Here is a 21,596-nt window from a genome sequence, read left to right as displayed (position 1 = left end):
ACTAGATTTAGCTGATTAAACTTTAGGAGAGGCTTACTAAACAGCCGCCTACGATGGCCGTGTCATCTGTTCAAATACTTCTCTCTGTTTGTGTTTATTTATCAGTAACTTTTTACTATAGTAAATTTGATCATCTGTTTTTTTTTAAAAAATCTTAGATACTTTAATGTATATAACACTAATGAAGTATATTTAATAAAGAATTATATATGTGAAAACTTGATGTATCTAAAAAAATTTTTTGTAGAAAAAAATATATAGTTAAAATTGCTATAGTAAAAATTCGATGATAAGTAAACGAAAACGGAGATAATCATATATTGAATCGTATGAGACATACACGACATGGAGAAGTGTGTAAACATTGCGGGAAATAAATAAAAAAACGAATAGAGGAATGGTTTCAGTCTTTAGGCAATCCGCACTTGTTCATCTCTATTTCTATCTTTTAAAAGAAATATTCTATTTTACTCATCGAAATTTTCTACTCTATATCTATTTTTCCCATACCCATATTATCTTTATCTCATACTCTATACCTACTATTCTATATCTTATTCCCCTCTTTCTCTCTCTCACCAACTTTCTCCGCTACAATATGCTACAGTGTTTAACGTGCCTCCCGTACGCTGGCGGACACGTACTGGATTAGTGTGGTGGCCCACCGGATTGGGGGTGGTGATGGCTATTGCGACGCTGTTGAATGGGATGGCGACAGTGCAAGATTTTGCAGGTGGTGGTGGGCTTTCAACAGTGTGGGGTTGCCATCTCGGTGTTGCCACAACGACCAAAGATGATGGCTGCCATCGCAGTCGACGCGCCCTTGCGCTTCCTAGTCAAAGTCGTGGCCGTGGTCTTCCTAGCTAAGCCGTGGTCTTGGTCTTTCTAATCGCCACCGCACTCTTGGACTCAATCAGTCTGTTCGTTGGTTAGTTTTAGTCAGCCCAAACTAGCCAATCAACAGTGTTTTCTTTTTACAATAAATCAACACCAATCAATCTAAACCACCTAGAAATCGACCAGCGAACAGGCCAAATCAGTGCCGCCACACGCGACATTTGAGTGTGCTCTTGACTAATCCCGCGTGTCGCAGGCATATATGGTGGGTGAGGGAAGGGATTTTGGTGCGTAGCTTGGCTTTTCCTGCGTGGCGCTGCTAGATCCCACGTCTCGCTGGCTGGAGATGACAACCCCATAGGCCATAGAGTGCAGCTTTGGACGACGGTTGAACTAGGGATATGAGCCGTCGTCGTCTTGCGTGACAAAAAGCTCACTAATTACTATTTATGAAGCTCTTTTTGCAAATACCTCGTAACACAGACGACTCAGCTAAACGCGCATTGTATGTGCCCTCAGGCTTTTAGCTAATCCTTCATCGACATCAAACAACACAATAAGACTTGAATGCATTTTTTTTTTAAAAAAAAGCAACGATGTGTGGTTGGTGTTAGGAATCGAGTTCTTCCTATTATCACTACACAAGTATAAAGACACAGAGAACAAAGGTTGAGAAATGTAAGTATGAAATAAAGCTATTGATTTTAGCATATAAACTTGCATACAGATGTGTCCTTTTTTCGAGCCATTTATACCATACATTCGTTTTTATAGAGGGAAGTAGAATATACTCCAGTTTTACTATTTAATTTCTAATTTGGCCACCATACAAAGTCAAATTTATATTAATTTTTGACTTTGATTTCGCAACACGACTTGTTTGGTAGGGCTCGGCTTTTTCAAAAACAACTCTGACTTTGACTCCTTTGAAGAAGTGGTTCCTCTTAAGGAGGTGAAGCCATTTTGAAAAAGGTTTGGCAAAAGGTTCCTCCAGTTTGTCTAGAATTGATGAAAATACTAAATATCCAAAGTGCCCCTACTTGTACATAATCTTGCATCAATTAATCATAATATTTGGCTATAACTAAGATAAACATATTTATTCCCCAAAAAAGATAAACATATTTTAAATATTTTTAAGGGAGACACTGCTTTGGGCCTAGGCCCGCCGGATTCAGTAACCTGCCTTGGGCAAGTCATGACGTAACTTTCTCTTCATCGTGTCCGTTCCTTCGAAATCCAATGAATTATACTGAGTCAAAGCGAAACACGTTGGGGATTTGGGCTTTTCTCACATCACGCGAGACAGCCGAGCAGAGGACTTTCTCGGGCGGACTCCTCAGTCTCACACTCTCACCCGCGCCATGCTGCAGGAGACGGAGAAGGGCTGGCCACTACCGTGGATCTTCGCCGGCGAGGGAGAGAAATCCGGTAGAGGCGCCGGCAGTATTATCGCGTCGGCCCTCGACGCCGAGGGACTCGTCACTCCAGTTGCGACCGCGCTGATCCTGCCTGCCGCGGTAAAAACTAGATCCCGCCACGGTATTCCCATGATAACAAGGATGTGGCAAAAACTTTATATTTCTGGAGTAGCAACTTTAACTCTTTTGATAAATCTCTTAGCATATATTTACGTATAAATTACTACTAAAATAAATTTTTTCAAAATATATACAAGTGAGATCTAATTTTATTCACTTGTCACATAAAATATACAGGTGCGAAATCAAAAATGGATACATCATTTAAAAGTTATAGTAATTAAAAATATATTTTTATAGCAATTAAAAATATATTTTGATTTTATTTGCTTACGTCAGCTTTGCATCAGTTTGTCGGGCACATGCAGCAAGGAGCGGGGAACGGCCCGACGGCCGACGGGAGTGGATCGCAGCGATGTCGGGCGGACGGGCCGCGCGCTCGCCTCTTTCGCGACCTGTCGGCTGTCGCGCTGTATCCCCCTCCTCCTTCTGGCTGGCCCACCTGGCAGCCCAGTCTAAGGCACTGCTCTTACTAGTATTGTAAACCCTTTCCCCTCTCCGGTATAGGATTCGGACAACATCGCTCGCCGGCGACGAGCGCAGCGCGGCGGCGGCGATGAACGGCGGACACGGGACGAGGCAACCGATGTCTCCAGCGATCTCGGCCTCGGCTGTGCTGCCGCAGCAGCGGCAGATGCAGCCCCACCACCACCCGGCGCGGCCGGCAATCGCCGATCTCTTCACTCTATACCTCGGCGTGCGTGCATACCTCGCCCCTAAATTCCTAATCTCCAGTCGAGTGGGCGTGTCTCTGCTAGTACTGACCCTGGGTGTTGTTGGCTTGCAGATGAACTCGAAGCAGCGTGCGGAAGACCCACTGAGAGAGAGCTCGTAAGCTGCTTCAGTTTCGAATTGTTTTTTTTAACTTAAAAAAAAATTGTGACATTTGTCTTGATATCTGAACTGCATGGTTATAATACGCAGTATCCTCTAGTTTAGGTTGGTGTTAATAGATTTGGTTAGATTTTTTTTTGGCAATTTGGTTACTATATAGTTCAGGGACAAGGCTGCAATGATGATTGCACATCCTGGTCATTTAAAATTCATATGCTGTAGACCTGTTGTTCAATCACACAAATTGAATAAGTTTATTCAAAATTCTGATGCTCTGTAAAAATTTAATTATTCAGGAACAAGCTGCAGAAGAGAGTGACTGCTCTGAACACAGACCTGCCTCCCCGTGATGAGCAGTTCATTTCAGATTATGAGCAGTTGCGCATGCCATTCCCTGTAAGCAGAAGAATTATATAAGTATTTTATTTGTCTTACTTAGGAGATCTACAGAAGTTTAATTCATTTTTTTCTGTAGGATGTGGAGCAGTTGCAGGCAGTCACAGAATCAGTTCTCATCTCCTTTGTGCTGCAGTGCAGTAGCCACGCACCGCAATCTGAGTTCTTGCTCTTTGCTACACGGTGCCTGTGTGCTCGAGGCCACCTTAGATGGGATAGCCTCCTTCCATCTCTACTTAATACTGTTTCCTCCATAGGGGCACCTATGGTTCAAGGAGTTTCTGTTGCTGGTGGTGGTCCTGCAACCTCTTCGTCAGCTATTACAATGCCAAATGCTCCAAACTTTCACCCGTCAAATCCGGCCTCACCTTTGTCAGTAATGAACACCATAGGATCTCCTACTCAGTCTGGTATTGACCAACCTGTAGGTGCAAATGTGTCACCAATTAAGGCAGCTGAATTCTCCAGCTCTGCGCAGCTTGGTACTGCAGCAAGAGGTGACCAGTCTTGCAGGGGAGCAGAAGCTAGCTATCTGCATCATCTGTCCTGCAGGATAATTCTAGCAGGGCTGGAGTTCAATTTGAAGCCAGCTACCCATGCTGTGATTTTCCAGCATATGGTAAATTGGCTAGTTAACTGGGACCAGAGGCCCCATGGCATGGATGAAGTTGATGCAATGCAAACTTGCAGGCTAGAAAAACCTTTGCATGAATGGATGCATCTATGCTTGGATGTTATATGGATTTTAGTTAATGAAGATAAATGTCGCATTCCATTTTATGAGCTTGTACGCTGCAACTTGCAGTTTCTTGAAAACATTCCTGATGATGAAGCACTAGTTAGTATAATTATGGAGATTCATAGGAGGAGAGACATGGTGTGTATGCACATGCAAATGTTGGATCAACACCTTCATTGTCCGACATTTGGAACTCATCGTTTCTTATCACAATCATACCCAAGCATAGCTGGAGAATCTGTTACTAATCTGCGTTATTCTCCCATTACTTACCCTAGTGTATTGGGGGAGCCACTACATGGAGAGGTAATGTTACATTTATCTTAATTAGCGGCTTCTCCCCTAATATGTTTCTCATGTATTTTTTGGTACATGTGTCAATGTGTCTGTCATTGATGAACATGGAAACTCCTGGACAGTTTCAGTGGTAATCATCATTCACTGTTCCCTATAATGTTTTGAAGGTCATAGATCAAACAAAAGAAAAAGAATGAGGACAGTGTAAATGCCTTGGAGAATCCAGGAAGTAGTTATGTGGTCGGAATGTATAGGTCTAGTTAGGGAAATAGATTATGGTAAACTGTGAATAGCATTGTTATTTTTTTGAGCTTATTGTATATTTTTCTCGTACAGGAGAGCTTCGTATCATTATATTAAGAAGAAAAAAATGGGAAAAGAGCTCATACAAAGTCACACCAACACACACCACTAGGATTTAGAGCATATTGTATTTCTCAAGAATGTTGATTTTTTTTGCACTTTATTTGCCATGCATGGATTAAAATTTAAAAATCTTTATTTGCTTCTCATCGCCTGCCATCTGCAACTTTGACCATACTTTGTTTTTCATAATACAATCTTATGGAGATATCTTGGAGGATAAGTAATGTGCTCCTTTTAGAGACCTATATTGGTGTCAAAATTATAACACTTTATGTGCATGAACTAGAACTACAAAAGGACTTATGTATATAAAAACAAATACAGCAAATTCTGTGCTGTTGTTACTATTTAATTGCTTAAGATAATAACAAAGTTATTAGTTAAAGGGCATATTTCATGTTATGGAGACAATATTCATCATCACGATGGAATATGGATTTATGGCTCCTGTTGCAACATTGTTGATTCCATGTGTGTTACACGTATATGCTTACTGGTAATATACAAGCAGCATGAATGTTTATATGGAAAAAGTGAAATGTGAAGTATTCACATCTGTTAGCTATCAAACCTGATATTATTTTATTGTTTAGGATCTTGCAAACTCCATTCCTAAGGGTGGGTTAGACTGGGAACGTGCTCTTCGTTGCTTGAGGCATGCTCTCCGCACAACCCCATCACCAGACTGGTGGAGACGTGTTCTTCTTGTTGCCCCTTGTTACAGATCACAGTCTCAGCAATCATCAACTCCTGGAGCTGTTTTCTCACCTGATATGATTGGTGAGGCAGTTGCTGACAGGACAATTGAACTACTGAGGCTCACTAACTCAGGTTAGTATCTGAAGCTTCACCATTCGCCCATTCAATGTGGAGCTGGTAGGAATCATATGTTTCATCCATGGTACCCCCTTCCACAAAATTCTCCATGGGTACACCCCTTTCTCCAAATAGTTATGTGAGGCACCTTTTTTCCCCAAAACATAAAGAGCTAGAGATAAGGATTAACGATGTTGTTAGCTTCCTCACAAAAAGTTGTTACCTACTGTGTGTCTTTACTCAACAAATCTTTGCATACTATTGCAGAAACTCAATGCTGGCAAGATTGGCTTTTGTTTGCTGACATCTTTTTCTTCCTAATGAAAAGTGGATGCATTGACTTTCTTGATTTTGTGGACAAGCTTGCTTCTCGAGTAACAAATAGTGATCAACAGATTCTCCGGAGTAATCATGTCACTTGGTTGCTTGCACAGATTATCCGCATTGAGATTGTGATGAACACTCTTAGTTCAGACCCAAGGAAGGTGATGTACATTTGTATGGCTCTTTTTAAATTTTAGTGTTTTTGTAATTCAATGCAATTGACGATTTCCTTGTGAAACATTCAAGGAGCTTGAGCTCTATGCTCGTTCAATCAGATAGGCTAACCCCACATCTGAGGCGAGAGCTATTAAAATCTAAAAGCATAGAGATTTTTTTTTTTTTTTTTTTTTTTTTTTTTTTTGCAGTACTTTCATGCTTCCTTCTCGTCATCATTCTGGCCATTTCTTGTGCTATCAGGTTGAGACCACAAGAAAGATAATTTCATTCCACAAAGAAGACAAAAGCCTTGACGCCAATAATATTGGCCCTCAAAGTATTCTTCTTGATTTCATTAGCAGCAGTCAGACTCTGCGCATTTGGTCTTTGAACACTTCGATTAGAGAACATTTGAACAGTGATCAGCTTCAGAAAGGAAAACAGATTGAAGAATGGTGGAAACAAATGACGAAAGGTACTTGCTTACTCTGGAAGTACCATTGTGGTTTTGGTATATAGATTACCTTGTAGATCCAGAATTCATGGAAGGAAATTTGATGTCGTAGATAGGCAATATGTGACCAACCGATCGCAGAAAAGAATCTTACTCCTTTTTTCAAGGAGAAAAAACCTTGCTCTTTTCATCGCATAGTATGTTATGACCGGCGTCACATATACTAGGCGGAGGCCCATTAGTGGCTGAGCTTGTGCGCCGGCATTAGAGGGCTAACAGCCCATATTATCTATTATTTAGCATATTTATTAGATATATCCCTTATTTGTGAGAGCTATATATATGGCTTGTAAGACATTTGGATAATTAAGCAGAAACAATCTATTGTTTCCGGCTTCCCCTGGGAGCCGGGAGTTCCTAACCCTAGCCGTCTCTACTGTTCACGCGTACTGTAGCCGCCGTTACTGTAGCTACGCGAGGGTTAGGGCTACAGCCGCAGCCCCCATCCTCCACCACGGCGTCCAGCCGCCGGCAGCGAGGTTCCCAGCCTGCTCCACCTCCCTCTCACCCCTACAGACTCCGTGATCTACGCGGTAGGATCCGTAATCCTATCAGCCTGGTATCAGACTGCTCAGGAACGATGTCGCAATCTCAGCCGACCTCCTCCTTCCCACCACCACCATCTACCTCCACCGCGCCGCTCCAATCTGCGGCCTCCGAGGTCTCGGAAGGCTCGTCGCTGTCTGCTGCGCCGCTCACGCTCGAGTCCTTGGCGTCTGCGATCATCGACATCAACCGCAACATCGCGTCCATGCAGGCGGCGTGGGCGGGACTCGTCCAGCAGCCCTCCCCACCGCCGTTCTCGACGCCGCCGCTGTCCACGGGGGTTACCGCTGTGACCTCCCAGCCGCTGCTTCCGCCCTCGAGTTTCCCTTACGGGATGCCGGTCTCAGGCCCAGGGGTGCCGCTCAATCTTCTTCGCTGGCCGGCCTCGCCGTCCCCGATTCCATCATGGGCGATGGGCTCGGCCGCTCCTCCGGTCTTCGCCACTACCGTCACCCAAGCAGCCGTCGCGCCCGCGCCGTCATCAGCAGTGCCGCAGGTCCTCTCCGGGGGGGTCGACGCCTCCCTCCCCGGGGCACCCACAGCAGCGGATCAGTCCGCAATCTTCGGCGCCCAGGCTGCTCCCAAGTTCTACAAACTCGAGTTCCCCACGTATGACGGCTCCGTCGACCCGCTCAATTGGTTGAACCAATGTGAGCAATTCTTCCGAGGACAGCAGACGATGGCTTCGCAGCGCACCTGGCTCGCGTCCTATCACATGAAGGGCGCTGCACAGACATGGTACTACGCCCTGGAACAAGACGAGGGCATGCCGCACTGGGAGCGCTTCCGGGAACTCTGCTCCCTCCGCTTTGGGCCGGCTGTACAGGGCACTCGCTTGGCCGAGTTGGCACGTCTGCCGTTCCTCTCCACCGTGCAAGACTACTCCGAGCGCTACAACGCCGTCCTGTGCCATGCCCGTGACCTCTCCCCTCGACAAAAGGCGGAGTTGTACGTGGGGGGGCTCCCGGACCAGATCAAAGTGCATGTGGAGATGCGCACACCGCGGGACCTACAATCTGCCATGTACTTGGCTCGGGCGTTCGAGCGATGCGTGGCCGTTCCAGCGCCCCCTGCCCCTCAGCGGGGCAACCGTCCTCCTCAACGCCAGGGGCTACCGCCCCTCCCCCGCGCGCCGGGCGCGGCTCCAGTCCCGGGGGGCGCGCTGCCCCCTCCAGCAGTCGGCCCAGCAGCGGCCAACGCGCCTGCTGCGCGTCCGTTCCGCCGCCTCACCCCGGCGGAGATGGCTGAGCGCCGCCGACAAGGGCTCTGTTTTAATTGTGACGAGCCTTATGTTCGCGGCCACGTCTGCCAGCGCCTGTTCTACGTGGAGTGCGACGACTTCATCGACGACATCGCGGCTGATGACGCTGCTGCGGCTGCCGTCCACGTGGAGGAACCGGCGGCCCCGGAGCTCGCTGGGGCTAATGCTTTCGTCGTCTCTCTTCATGCTGTTGCAGGGATCAGGCCGGCAAACTCCATGCTCGTGCCAGTCACCATCAAGGGAGAGCGCTTCCTCGCCCTCCTCGACACCGGGTCCACGCACAACTTCCTCCAGGGTGCTGCCATGCGCCGTCTGGGGCTCTCTCCATCCGGTGGCGAGGATCTTCGCGTCACGGTCGCTAATGGTGACCGCCTAGCCTGCGAGGGGATCGCTCGCGCCGTCCCCATCCGCATCGCTGACGAGGACTTCATCATTACGTGCGTTGGTCTGGACCTCGGCGGGTTCGACTTCATCCTCGGTTTCGACTTCCTTCGGACGCTGGGACCCATCTTGTGGGACTGCACCGCCCTCACCATGGCGTTCTGGCGCGACGGTCGGCGAGTCACTTGGCAAGGCGTGGGTGGCTCGGCAACGCCTACCGACCAGCAGCGCTCGGCCACAGCCGCGGTCACCGCCGACCCAGCGCTGCCCCTGCTGGACAGCCTCCTTCAGCAGCATGGCGCCATCTTCGACGAGCCCCGCGGGCTCCCTCCGGCGCGCCCCTACGACCACCGCATTCACCTGCTGCCCGGTACCGCGCCGGTGGCGGTGCGCCCTTACCGCTACCCCCAACTCCAGAAGGACGAGCTGGAACGTCAGTGTGCGGAGATGCTCGCGCAAGGCATCATTCGACCGAGCACCTCGCCGTTCTCCGCGCCCGTTCTCTTGGTGCGGAAACAAGACAAGTCCTGGCGCTTCTGCATCGACTATCGTGCCCTCAATGCCAAGACCGCCAAGGACAAGTTTCCGATTCCAGTGGTGGACGAGCTGCTTGATGAGCTCCATGGTGCGCGTTTCTTCACCAAGCTGGATTTGCGCTCTGGTTATCACCAGGTGCGCATGCACCCCGACGACGTCGCTAAAACGGCGTTCCGCACGCACCATGGCCACTACGAGTTCTTGGTGATGCCGTTCGGTCTCTCCAACGCTCCAGCTACCTTTCAGGCGTTGATGAACGATGTCCTCCGGCCGTATTTGCGCAGGTCTGTGCTGGTATTTTTTGATGACATCCTGATCTACAGTTCCTCCTGGGCCGAACACTTGCAGCATGTCAACATCGTCCTCCACGCCCTGCGAGCGCACAACCTCCACCTCAAGCGCTCCAAGTGCTCATTCGGCGCTGCATCCGTGGCTTATTTAGGCCATGTTATCTCCAAGGACGGAGTGGCCATGGACGCGGACAAGGTCGCGGCGGTTCATGCGTGGCCGACCCCATGCTCCGCCCGCGGTCTCCGAGGCTTCCTAGGCCTCGTAGGCTACTACAGGAAGTTCATTAAGGATTTCGGCATCATCGCTGCCCCGCTGACACGTCTCTTGCGGCGAGACGCGTTTGCTTGGGACGACGACGCGACCACGGCGTTTGAGGCACTCAAGACCGCCCTCACTACGGGGCCGGTTCTGCAGATGCCTGACTTCGACAGGCTCTTCGTCGTGGATTGTGACGCGTCGGGTGCGGGGTTTGGTGCCGTCCTTCACCAGGGCGCTGGACCCCTCGCCTACTGCAGCCGACCTTTCGCTGTCCGCCATCTCAAGCTTGCGGCTTATGAGCGCGAACTCATCGGGCTGGTGCAAGCCGTTCGTCATTGGCGACCGTATTTGTGGGGGCGTCACTTTTTGGTCCGTACTGATCATTACAGTCTTAAATTTTTGCTTGACCAGCGCTTGTCCACAGTTCCCCAGCATCAGTGGCTAAGCAAGCTTTTCGGCTTCGACTTCGCGGTGGAATATCGCCCGGGCCGCCTCAACACCGTGGCCGACGCACTGTCCCGGCGTGACGCCGAGGCTGTGGACGCAGCAGCAGGCACGGGCGCGGCTAGGGCCATCTCTGGGCCGTCCTTCGCCTTCCTGGATGCGGTCCGCAGCGCTACAGCCAACGCCCCGGACGCGCAGCAGCTGCTGCATCGCCTGCATGCGGGCGACTTGGCGGCGCCATGGCGCGCGGACGCCGGGTTGCTGCTGCATGGCCGGCGTATCTTCGTACCCGACGTCGGTGACCTGCGCCACCAAGTCCTGCAGCTGGCCCATGCGGCTGGACATGAGGGTGTACAGAAGACTCTCCACCGCCTCCGCGCCGATTTCTACATCCCAGGGGATCGCTCCCTAGTCCAGGACTGGGTGCGCACTTGCGCGACGTGCCAGCGCAACAAGACGGAGGCATTCCAGCCGGCCGGGCTGCTCCAGCCGCTGGAGGTGCCTGACCAAGTCTGGGCCGACATCTCCATGGATTTCATCGAAGGGCTGCCCAAGGTTGGCGGGAAATCCGTCATCCTCACCGTCGTCGACCGCTTCTCCAAGTATGCGCATTTTATTGCGCTTGGGCACCCCTACACGGCTACCTCCGTCGCTCGCGCCTTCTTCGACAACGTCGTCCGGCTCCACGGATTCCCTTCGTCGATCGTCAGTGATCGGGACCCCGTGTTCACTGGCCATGTCTGGCGGGATCTCTTCCAGATGGCGGGCGTCAAGCTTCGCATGAGCACCGCCTTTCATCCTCAGACCGACGGCCAGTCGGAGGTGGTCAACAAGGTGATTGCCATGTATCTCCGTTGTGTTACAGGTGACCGGCCACGGGCGTGGGTGGACTGGCTGTCGTGGGCGGAGTATTGCTACAATACCTCCTTCCACACGGCCCTTCGGATGACTCCCTTTGAGGTGGTCTACGGCCGCCCTCCTCCGCCTATTCTGCCATACAGGCAGGGGTCGGCGAGGACCGACGCCGTCGATAGCCTTCTCCGCGACCGTGATGAGCTGCTGGCAGAGGTGCGCCAACGACTCCTACAGGCGCAGCAGCTGTCCAAGAAGTACTACGACGCCGGCCACCGCGATGTGGAGTTCCAGGTGGGCGATTGGGTGTGGCTGCGCCTCCTCCACCGCACCGCACAGTCCCTCGACCCGCGGGCTAAGCGCAAGTTGGGTCCTCGCTATGCTGGTCCGTTCCAGGTGCTGGAACGCATTGGCCGTGTTGCGTACCGCCTCCAGCTGCCTGAGAACGCCCGCATCCATGACGTCTTCCACGTTGGTCTCCTGAAGCCTCACCGCGGCGACCCTCCAGCGACCCCGACCAGTCTCCCTCCGGCCATGGATGGCCGGCTGCTTCCTGCTCCGGCGCGGGCTCTCCGTGCGCTTCAGCGCCGTGGTGTGTGGCAGGTGTTGATCCAGTGGCACGGCCTCCCTGAAGACGACGCTACGTGGGAAACCCTCGACGAGTTCCGCGACCACTTCCCCGACTTCCAGCTCGAGGACGAGCTGTTTGCGCAGGCGGGGAGAGATGTTATGACCGGCGTCACATATACTAGGCGGAGGCCCATTAGTGGCTGAGCTTGTGCGCCGGCATTAGAGGGCTAACAGCCCATATTATCTATTATTTAGCATATTTATTAGATATATCCCTTATTTGTGAGAGCTATATATGGCTTGTAAGACATTTGGATAATTAAGCAGAAACAATCTATTGTTTCCGGCTTCCCCTGGGAGCCGGGAGTTCCTAACCCTAGCCGTCTCTACTGTTCACGCGTACTGTAGCCGCCGTTACTGTAGCTACGCGAGGGTTAGGGCTACAGCCGCAGCCCCCATCCTCCACCACGGCGTCCAGCCGCCGGCAGCGAGGTTCCCAGCCTGCTCCACCTCCCTCTCACCCCTACAGACTCCGTGATCTACGCGGTAGGATCCGTAATCCTATCATAGTAATACTAGAGTTTAGAGTTCATTTGGTGCTTTTGCATTTTCTGGAGTGAGATTTATGGTTACACAAAATGTGACGCTTTGCATTCTTTCTTGTGTCTATGATTAATATGAAAGTTACCATTTCTTCCTTCAATAGCTTCTGGTGAGAGGATGATAGACTTTACAAACTTGGATGAACGAGCAACGGCCATGTTCTGGGTTCTCTCCTTCACCATGGCGCAACCAGCTTGCGAAGCAGTAATGAATTGGTTTACGTCAGCTGGAATGGCAGATTTAATTCAAGGGCCTAATATGCAGCCAAGTGAAAGAATAATGATGATGCGTGAAACTTACCCTCTGTCAATGTCATTGCTTTCTGGCTTGTCTATCAATCTTTGTCTGAAGCTTGCTTTCCAGCTTGAAGAGACCATATTTCTTGGCCAGGTAGAAACACCAAACATGAACTGCTGCTAAGACCTAAGTTTATTCCTTCTATTTATCTATTTTTTAATTCATGCCGTCCTTTTAGTGCTCATGTGGATCTAAGTAACATGCACTTGTTTCAATATTTACAACCAGGGCATGATTTGATATGATTGCAATATCACATGATTCCATCAAATACAACAACAACAACAACAACAAAGCCTTTAAGTCCCAAACAAGTTGGGGTAGGCTAATTTTGTAGCTATATCTAAATCGTCATGTTTCCTTTACATTATGTAAAGTGAATATTTATACGTTATGAAATCATCCGTAGTCTTCAGTAAGTAGATTTTTCTAGTAGTATCTACACCTTGATAACTATATGTTTGTCAGCAAGTATTGACCTTTCTGTTTTTTTGGTAGGCTGTCCCTAGCATTGCTATGGTGGAAACCTATGTGAGATTACTGCTTATAGCACCCCATTCATTGTTCCGTCCCCATTTTACGGTAAGCTCTTATGTTCTCCTGTGGTGAACTATGCTACTGGTACAGCAGCATGGCATTATGCAACCCTGAATATTCATTTTTGTCTGGTTTCTGAATTCTGACCTTCTGTAATGTAAAAGTTTCATGTTCAAAAATACAAAATTACATACAGGACACAGTAATGAAAATTCTGATGTCCACCCATTGTTTTATTAAACTTTTGCAGACATTAACTCAAAGATCTCCATCTATTTTGAGCAAATCTGGTGTGTCTTTGCTCCTACTTGAGATACTGAATTACAGATTGCTGCCTTTGTATAGGTAAATCTATAATTTACTGTATAATTTTCCCTCTTTGTCTGATAGGAAATTTTAATTTATCAAACATATCATCAGATTCCCATCCCTCCATGAGTATTTCTTTTTCCCTTGGGGAGGAGGGACACCATGTTTTGCACTTCTTACACATGAAAATGAGGGAGACCTTGTTTTCCATTTGTTTTTGTTGAAATTTTGCAATCTTTCCTTCCTTCTAGAACAACAACAAAGCCTTTTGGTTCAAGAACATTGGGGTAGGCTAATATTCCTTCTATGAACTATTATTATGCATAATTTTCTGTGCACCAATGTGTTGTTCAGGTATCATGGAAAAAGCAAGGCGTTGATGTATGATGTCACAAAGATAATATCAATGATTAAGGGTAAACGTGGAGAGCATCGCCTTTTTAGATTAGCAGAAAATTTGTGCATGAATTTGATTCTCTCACTGAAAGACTTCTTTTTTGTGAAAAAGGAATTGAAGGTAATGAGTGTACTTTCTTGCCTTTGGAAATTTGACAGTCACAGTCACCAGATCATATTAAATTGAGCTTTTACTTTTACATGCATTTAATGCAGGGTCCGACTGAGTTTACTGAAACTCTAAACCGCATAACAATAATAAGTCTTGCTATCACTATCAAGACACGTGGAATTGCTGAGGTTGAACACATGATTTATCTTCAACCATTGTTAGAGCAAATTATGGCAACCAGTCAGCATACCTGGTCAGAAAAGACACTACGTTATTTCCCTCCTCTCATTCGTGATTTTTTAATGGGGAGAATGGATAAAAGGGGTCAAGCTATCCAAGCATGGCAGCAGGTATTATTTTCTTATCTTTAGGACTGTGCGTTTGGCCATTTATATGTTTTCTTCAACACTTCTACCATCTATGTATTCCACATACATTTGGGTAGTGTTTGGTTGCTTGGACAAAGTTGTATGGAATGGAATTGTCTTGTATAGACCATTCAGGACTTGATGGTCCTGAATGAGATGGTTCAATTTAACATGTTTGGCTGAATGTATAGGATAGATGCCACATGAATGGTTTCAATAGCTACCATCATAAGCATTATATCCATGTAAGTTCATTATTTACAAAAAAAAAAATCTCAAAACGAAAATCAATACTTTTTATAACTATGATTATCAATAAACTACTCCAATCAGTACTAACATTTGCTAACTAAGTTAATTATATCTTATTGTATTAGTAATCATGACTGGGTACGCCCTTTTTTTATTAGTAATCATCAGTAGTCACCCACAGCAATAGCTATTATCATTAATAACATCTAATTTTAACAAATGTATAGCTAATATTTCTTAATACTGACTAACAATGTTTTCAAATCACCTAATCATAAGGAATCGATCAGATGACTAATCATGGTTAGTTGTTGATCAGCTTGATTAGTTGACGTTATCCCCAGGATGTATATGTGCGTCCTATCTCACTCGATACATCCATTGACTCTATGAAGAAGGCCCCTGCTGGACTATTGGCAAGAAAGTTGAAGCATACTAGTAGAAGGCATAGTGTGAGCAGAGCATCAAACAGAGCAAGAGCAAGCCATTGTGAACAGACTAGCAGAGCACGATTATCAAATTTTCAACAGAGCAAGAGCAAGCTACTGTGAACGGACTAGCAGAGCAGAGCAAGGATATGGAGCGCCACAGCATACACTCACCGTCGGAGCTAGAGCCACGCAAATGTGGAAGGGAAGGGAGCCGCTGAGCCAGCGGTGCTTGGCAGCTTGAGGGACAGGGATGGGATCCCGCAGGTTTCAGGAACAGCGCTGGGCGGAGGTAGGGATGGATGCCGATGCCAGCTTGAGGAAGGGACCCAACTGTGGTTGAAGGGATTGCGGATGGGTGGTGGTGGAAGTGCGAACTAGAGTTTGGTGGCTGGCGCCTCCCTTTTGGATTGGGCATCATGGGGAGTCACCAGGGCAGCAGGGTATCCTAAACCTAATAATAGACCAAATACCTCAATTGTCAGCCCAATATCCTTACACCAGCAGGCAGCCTAGTTGTCACTCTTCCCTGATTGGACAACTAATTGCGATAAGTCGACGACTTGAAACCTAATCGGAGTAATTGGGTCGGTGGATTTGATAATCGGTGTCAATGGGAGGGTGGGAGGGAGGTTTAAAACTTATCAGATCTCCGAAAATATTGAATTTTTCTTTTTTTTTAGTATACTACTGTTTATAGTGTCCTTAAATTGCTACCACGTTTATCAGTGAAGTTTTGGGGCAGGCTGCATCATTCTTTGCCTTTTGTATTGATAACTTCCCTTTTTCTTCAGGCAGAAACAACTGTTATTAACCAATGTAATCAGCTGCTCTCACCATCTGCTGAGCCAAACTATGTCATGACCTATTTGAGCCACAGTTTCCCTCAGCATCGTCAATATCTTTGTGCTGGTGCTTGGATGCTGATGAATGGACATCTCGAGATCAACAGTGCAAATCTTGTATGTTTTAATTATTCTTTTAATGTGACTGTTATTTGTTTCTCTTTCTATGTGTTTATCTCATGATCTTCATGCAGGCTCGTGTCTTAAGAGAGTTTTCACCTGAGGAAGTTACAGCAAATATATATACGATGGTTGATGTGCTTCTGCATCATATCCAATTTGAGGTGCAAAGAGGGCATCTAGCACAGGTCTGCTTACCCAGAACAAGAACTGTTTTATTTATCTTACTGGTGTATTAAATAAACTCCTTTTCTCTCTTATGGGCTCTTTTCAGAAGCTACCATGTAAAATTTCTGATTATTTATTTTATGCAGGACTTACTATCCAAAGCAATCACAAATCTTTCTTTCTTTATATGGACACATGAACTCCTTCCGCTGGATATTCTATTGCTAGCTCTTATTGACAGGGATGATGATCCTTATGCTTTACGCCTTGTGGTAAAGACTCTTGAAACTTTCCAATCAATTCCATTTTCTCTGAAATCATGTTGAACCATAAATTTTCTTTTAGTTTCTATCGATTTTGTTCCAATGCAAAATAATTTAGCTGTACAAATTATATTACTCTTGTGCTTTCAAATGTTAGTCATTTAGGACACTGAGAAGGTCCAGAATTGTGTTTCTTTTTTTCTAAGAAAACATTGATGATTATAGTAGCATCAATCTTATGTTTTACGTTGATGGTCAAAGCTCATGAAATTTGTCAGACAAATCCCAAAACGATCACATTTCTGATAGAGGGTGTAGCCAATTCAACTGCTGTTCTTGGTCACACTTTAAAAGCTGTACTTATATTCTATTCACAGATCTTGAATCTAGTGCAAGTGGTATATCCACAGTGTGAGCAGCAAATATTCTCAATAGTGATGTCCCTATGCTTGCACTTTGATTCCTTACAATTGACTCTTGACTAGTACATTGAGCTGGTTGGTTTCCATTTTTACTGTAGTCTGTATCTGCCTAGATTCTGTATTGCTTGTATCACGGTTCCTAAAATGGATTCACTGTGCTAAATTTAATATATTACTAGTTGCTTCAGCCGTGCATGCGCATAATTAATGCTGATCATCAATTTACCATCACAGATAAGTCTGCTTGAAAAGCCAGAACTTCAGCAAAGAGTCAAGAATTTCTGTAATACTCCTCCAGAGCATTGGCTGAAAAATCAACATCCAAAAAGAGCTGAGCTCCAGAAAGCTCTTGGCAGCCATCTCTCATGGAAGGACCGGTAATTGGAATCCTTTAGTATATTACTTACTAAAGTGCTTTATACATTAGTAAAGTCAATGGCATTAAGTAATTATGCAATTACATATCTCATGTTTGATATTTGTGTGACATGGCACCCATATAATAAATAGGTTCCATTCAAAAAAGCTGTGTTCTGTTGAATAGCAATTTCATCTATTTATTGCATAGTTATGTTTTTTTATATTAATTTGGCTGCCTGATACAATTTGATATTTTGGATGTGCTGGTCATGTTTTTGGCCAGTATGGTGTTTTATTAGGATTATATTTTATGTATGGTCAGTGATTGTTTGTCCATTTATATCCCAGCCTCCCAGGCTTAAACTAGATTTTGTAATATATGCTGCACGTATTCCAAAAATATAAGGCTACTATTGGCTGTCAACTTACCAAACAGAATGCGAGGTTTTCTTCTGAGATACAATACATATTGCTGGTACATCAGATGTTATTCTGCTTTAGCACAGGGCTGCCTGTCTACCTTTTTATGCTTGTTCTTTTCTTTTGATATTTCTTTCGTTCTGTGCCTACTAAAGCTTTTAGGATAATGTATCATTTAAATTTGAGACATGTCCATATTTGACTTTGATTTTTAACTGTAGTGTTCACTATTTTTGTTTTCAATGGTGGTCATAGAATCTTGATGTACTCTGGTTGTGTTAATGCAGCTATCCACCCTTCTTCGATGACATTGCTGCACGCTTGCTTCCTGTTATCCCGCTGATTATTTATAGGCTTATTGAGAATGATGCAACAGACATTGCAGACAGAGTTCTTGCATTTTATTCTTCCTTGCTTGCCTTCCACCCGCTAAGATTTACATTTGTACGTGATATTCTTGCGTATTTCTATGGTCATCTTCCAATCAAACTAATTGGTAGGATCCTCAACCTGCTGGGTGTTAGCACTAAGGTAAACCTATTTACTCTTTTAGTTGTAATACTTTGTACCTAACACTTGCTAACTGTGAGCTTTTTCCAGACCCCCTTTTCGGAATCTTTTGCTAAATATTTAGTGTCATCAAATTCTTCAATATGTCCCCCACCGGAATACTTTGCCAACCTGTTGCTCAACCTGGTTAATAATGTTATACCTCCTTTAAGTAGCAAATCCAAATCAAACCCAGCAGACACAACACGCTCGACTTTCAACAAGCGTCATGCATCTTCACAACCTGGTGGAGTCGGTAACACTGATGGCCAGAGGGCATTTTATCAGAATCAGGATCCTGGGTCGTATACACAGCTTGTTTTGGAAACAGCAGCTATTGAGATTCTCTCACTTCCTGTGCCTGCTGCTCAAATAGTGTCCTCTTTGGTTCAAATAATAGCACATGTACAAGCAATGCTTATACAGTCAAATAGTGGCCAAGGAATGTCAGGTGGTTTGGGGCAAAGTTCTGGGCTGCCAACGTCTCCTTCAGGAGCTGCTGAATCCTCAGGTCCCAACCAAGCAAACAGTGCTGCAAGTGGGGTCAATGCCACTAACTTTGTTTCTAGGAGTGGCTACTCTTGCCAACAATTGTCTGTTTTGATGATTCAAGCATGTGGTCTTTTGCTCGCACAACTCCCACCAGAATTCCACATGCAACTATATTCAGAAGCAGCTCGAGTCATAAAAGACTGCTGGTGGCTTGCTGATAGTTCCAGGCCTGTTAAAGAGCTTGACTCTGCTGTTGGCTATGCACTGTTGGATCCTACATGGGCTTCCCAAGACAATACATCAACAGCCATAGGTAGAACATTTTTCTTTAGTCTTATGAGCTGGATCAGATCAGAGTTAACTTAATGGAAAATTATATGGCGCACTCATTAGCTAAAATACCATGTTGCAATGTTTTAAAAATCATCACAAAAACCATGTAGTACACCTAAAGTTAAGTGTAGCTGCAATAATTGAGTTTGAAATTCATCTTTGATGTTGAGATTAAAAAAACAGAAGTGTCGCTGTCAACACATGATGAACGGTGCCAGGTTGACTGCTTATCTATTTTATTTCTTGGCTTCTAGGATGAATTTCAAACTGAATTGTTGTGGCTATACTTAACTTTACGTGTATTACATACATGATTTTTGTGTCGAGGGCGCCAGCCCACCTGGGTGCCAAATCTGCACTCTAACTTAATATGCTAGTGCCTCACTTATGTCTCGTGTTGTCTGTGCTTTGGCTGCAGGTAACATTGTCGCCCTTTTGCATTCATTTTTTAGCAATCTTCCACAAGAATGGCTGGAATCTACCCATACTGTCATCAAACACCTTCGGCCAGTCAATTCAGTTGCCATGTTAAGAATTGCCTTCCGCATATTGGGTCCCTTGTTACCTCGTCTAGCCTTTGCTCGGCCTTTGTTCATGAAGGTATATACTTGTTTTTCCCTTTGTGGTTACTCCAAAATTTAAAATCTGTGCTATATATATTTCTTTTTTCCTTTAAACTAAAAGCTCAACCAACCTTGAAGGAACTAGGTGTTTTTTTAACAAAATAATAATTAAGAAATATGCACCGAAATTTGCCTCGACGAATACTTGAACTTGAGTGGTCCAGGCATACGTCCACTGTCCTTGACTATCTAAGCTAGGCTCGGTTCATTGCTTTAGATTTACATTATGAGCTTGTAAATTTGCTTGATTGTTGCATCATGTGATTCCCTATCATTGTTTGTTTGAGCTGATTTTTTATAATTTTAACTAGCTAGCCTGGGGCAATATATTGTTTAATTATTTATAGACTACATTATCTTGCTTGTGCTACTAAATTAGTTGCATTGTTTGGTTTTGCAGACCTTGGCTTTACTCTTCAATGTTTTGGGTGATGTGTTTGGTAAGAACCCTCCGGTCTCAAATCCAAATCCTGTGGAGGCATCAGAAATTGCTGACATAATTGACTTCTTGTAAGATATATATTTTTCTTTCCTGATATGCACTTTTCTCATCCCGCGCGAAAGTGTTACTGCATATAGTCATCTCCTTATCCATCTCAATACCATGATTTCCTTCTCATGCTAAACAGGCATCATGCGGTGATGTATGAAGGCCAAGGGGGTCCTGTTCAGAGCACGAGCAAACCCAAGCTGGAGATACTGACATTATGCGGGAAAGTAATAGAAATTTTGAGGCCAGACGTGCAACATCTTCTCTCCCACCTGAAGATTGATCCCACCTCGTCAATCTATGCTGCAACGCATCCAAAGCTCGTTCAAAACCCATCCTAATGTTATAGCTTATAAGTGTATTCTAATGATGCAAGATGCTTGGAACCACTGCAGAAGTCTCAACGTGATGATGTAGGAGTAGGATCAGTAGAATTACAATAACTGTAGTGTATCCTCATCCAACCGGAATCTAGATCTTACCCTAATTACTAGAGGCATATTCTCAAGTAATTCGGTGTTGTCAGTTGTATCCTTTAGCTAGAATGCTGTAAATACTAACTGCTTAAGCGCGTATTAGGACATGCATAATTACATTGTGTAACCATGGAGGTTATCTTGCCAGGCTAATAATTTTGGCTGCCTTGCCTGTGAACCATGCGACATTTGTATCCTGTCGCATTAGGGAGTGAGCGATAACCGACACAGTCGCATGATACAAGATTTTTGCCGGTTGGTCGATTGTCACCGTGCAGATCTCTTTGTAACAGTGCTGCATGTGTGGAAGGTTTGTCCGAGGAGTGACTGCTGTTAGCTCGATCATCCATGGTGTAGATCGGTGGGGTTTCATTGGTTTCTCGTAGAAATGGTATGTACGCAGAGGGACAGAGGGAGAGGGAGAGGGAGAGTTAGGGTTAGGCATAGACCATCGGTAGGCATTGAGGAGGCGGATCCGGTCATCACAGGTTCGCCGGTGAAGATCTGCGCTAGGGCAGCGATGGACGATGAAGGAGTGGTGCAGTGAAGTGGTGTTGGCGCAATGCCGCAGCGGCGGCGATGCTTTCCGTCACTGGCTACGCCCCTCTGTTAGATTGGAGTAGGGTTTGCCGGTGGGGCGTACGGCTCAGGCCAACCTCGTACGGAGAGCCACTGACCCCCACCTCTATTTAATACGCAGTGTGACGGGGGCCCGCCAGCCATAGATGGACTGGGCGCCCCCGATCAGGGCGCAAGGTCAAGGCTCAAATGGC

General features: G+C 46.0%; 1 protein-coding gene across 1 annotated transcript; it reads left to right on the top strand.

Annotated features, from left to right (window-relative positions):
- Positions 1 to 2,816: 2,816 nt before the first annotated feature.
- Positions 2,817 to 20,987, top strand: LOC136467675 (mediator of RNA polymerase II transcription subunit 23). Its single transcript, XM_066466438.1, has 21 exons — positions 2,817 to 3,075; positions 3,166 to 3,209; positions 3,509 to 3,608; positions 3,688 to 4,653; positions 5,604 to 5,841; positions 6,094 to 6,311; positions 6,568 to 6,781; positions 12,667 to 12,953; positions 13,359 to 13,442; positions 13,648 to 13,742; positions 14,061 to 14,223; positions 14,319 to 14,564; positions 16,057 to 16,224; positions 16,302 to 16,415; positions 16,542 to 16,667; positions 17,315 to 17,457; positions 18,148 to 18,391; positions 18,461 to 19,214; positions 19,653 to 19,834; positions 20,258 to 20,367; positions 20,487 to 20,987. The coding sequence occupies exons 1-21, from the start codon at positions 2,935 to 2,937 to the stop codon at positions 20,686 to 20,688; spliced, it is 4,839 nt and encodes a 1,612-aa protein (XP_066322535.1). The 5' UTR covers positions 2,817 to 2,934; the 3' UTR covers positions 20,689 to 20,987.
- The last annotated feature ends 609 nt before the right edge of the window (positions 20,988 to 21,596 follow it).

The sequence above is a fragment of the Miscanthus floridulus genome, chromosome 7 (assembly GCF_019320115.1).
Source record: "Miscanthus floridulus cultivar M001 chromosome 7, ASM1932011v1, whole genome shotgun sequence".
NCBI lineage: Eukaryota > Viridiplantae > Streptophyta > Magnoliopsida > Poales > Poaceae > Miscanthus > Miscanthus floridulus.
Note: the sequence above shows the minus strand (reverse complement) of the source record. Positions and strands in the feature narration are given on the sequence as shown.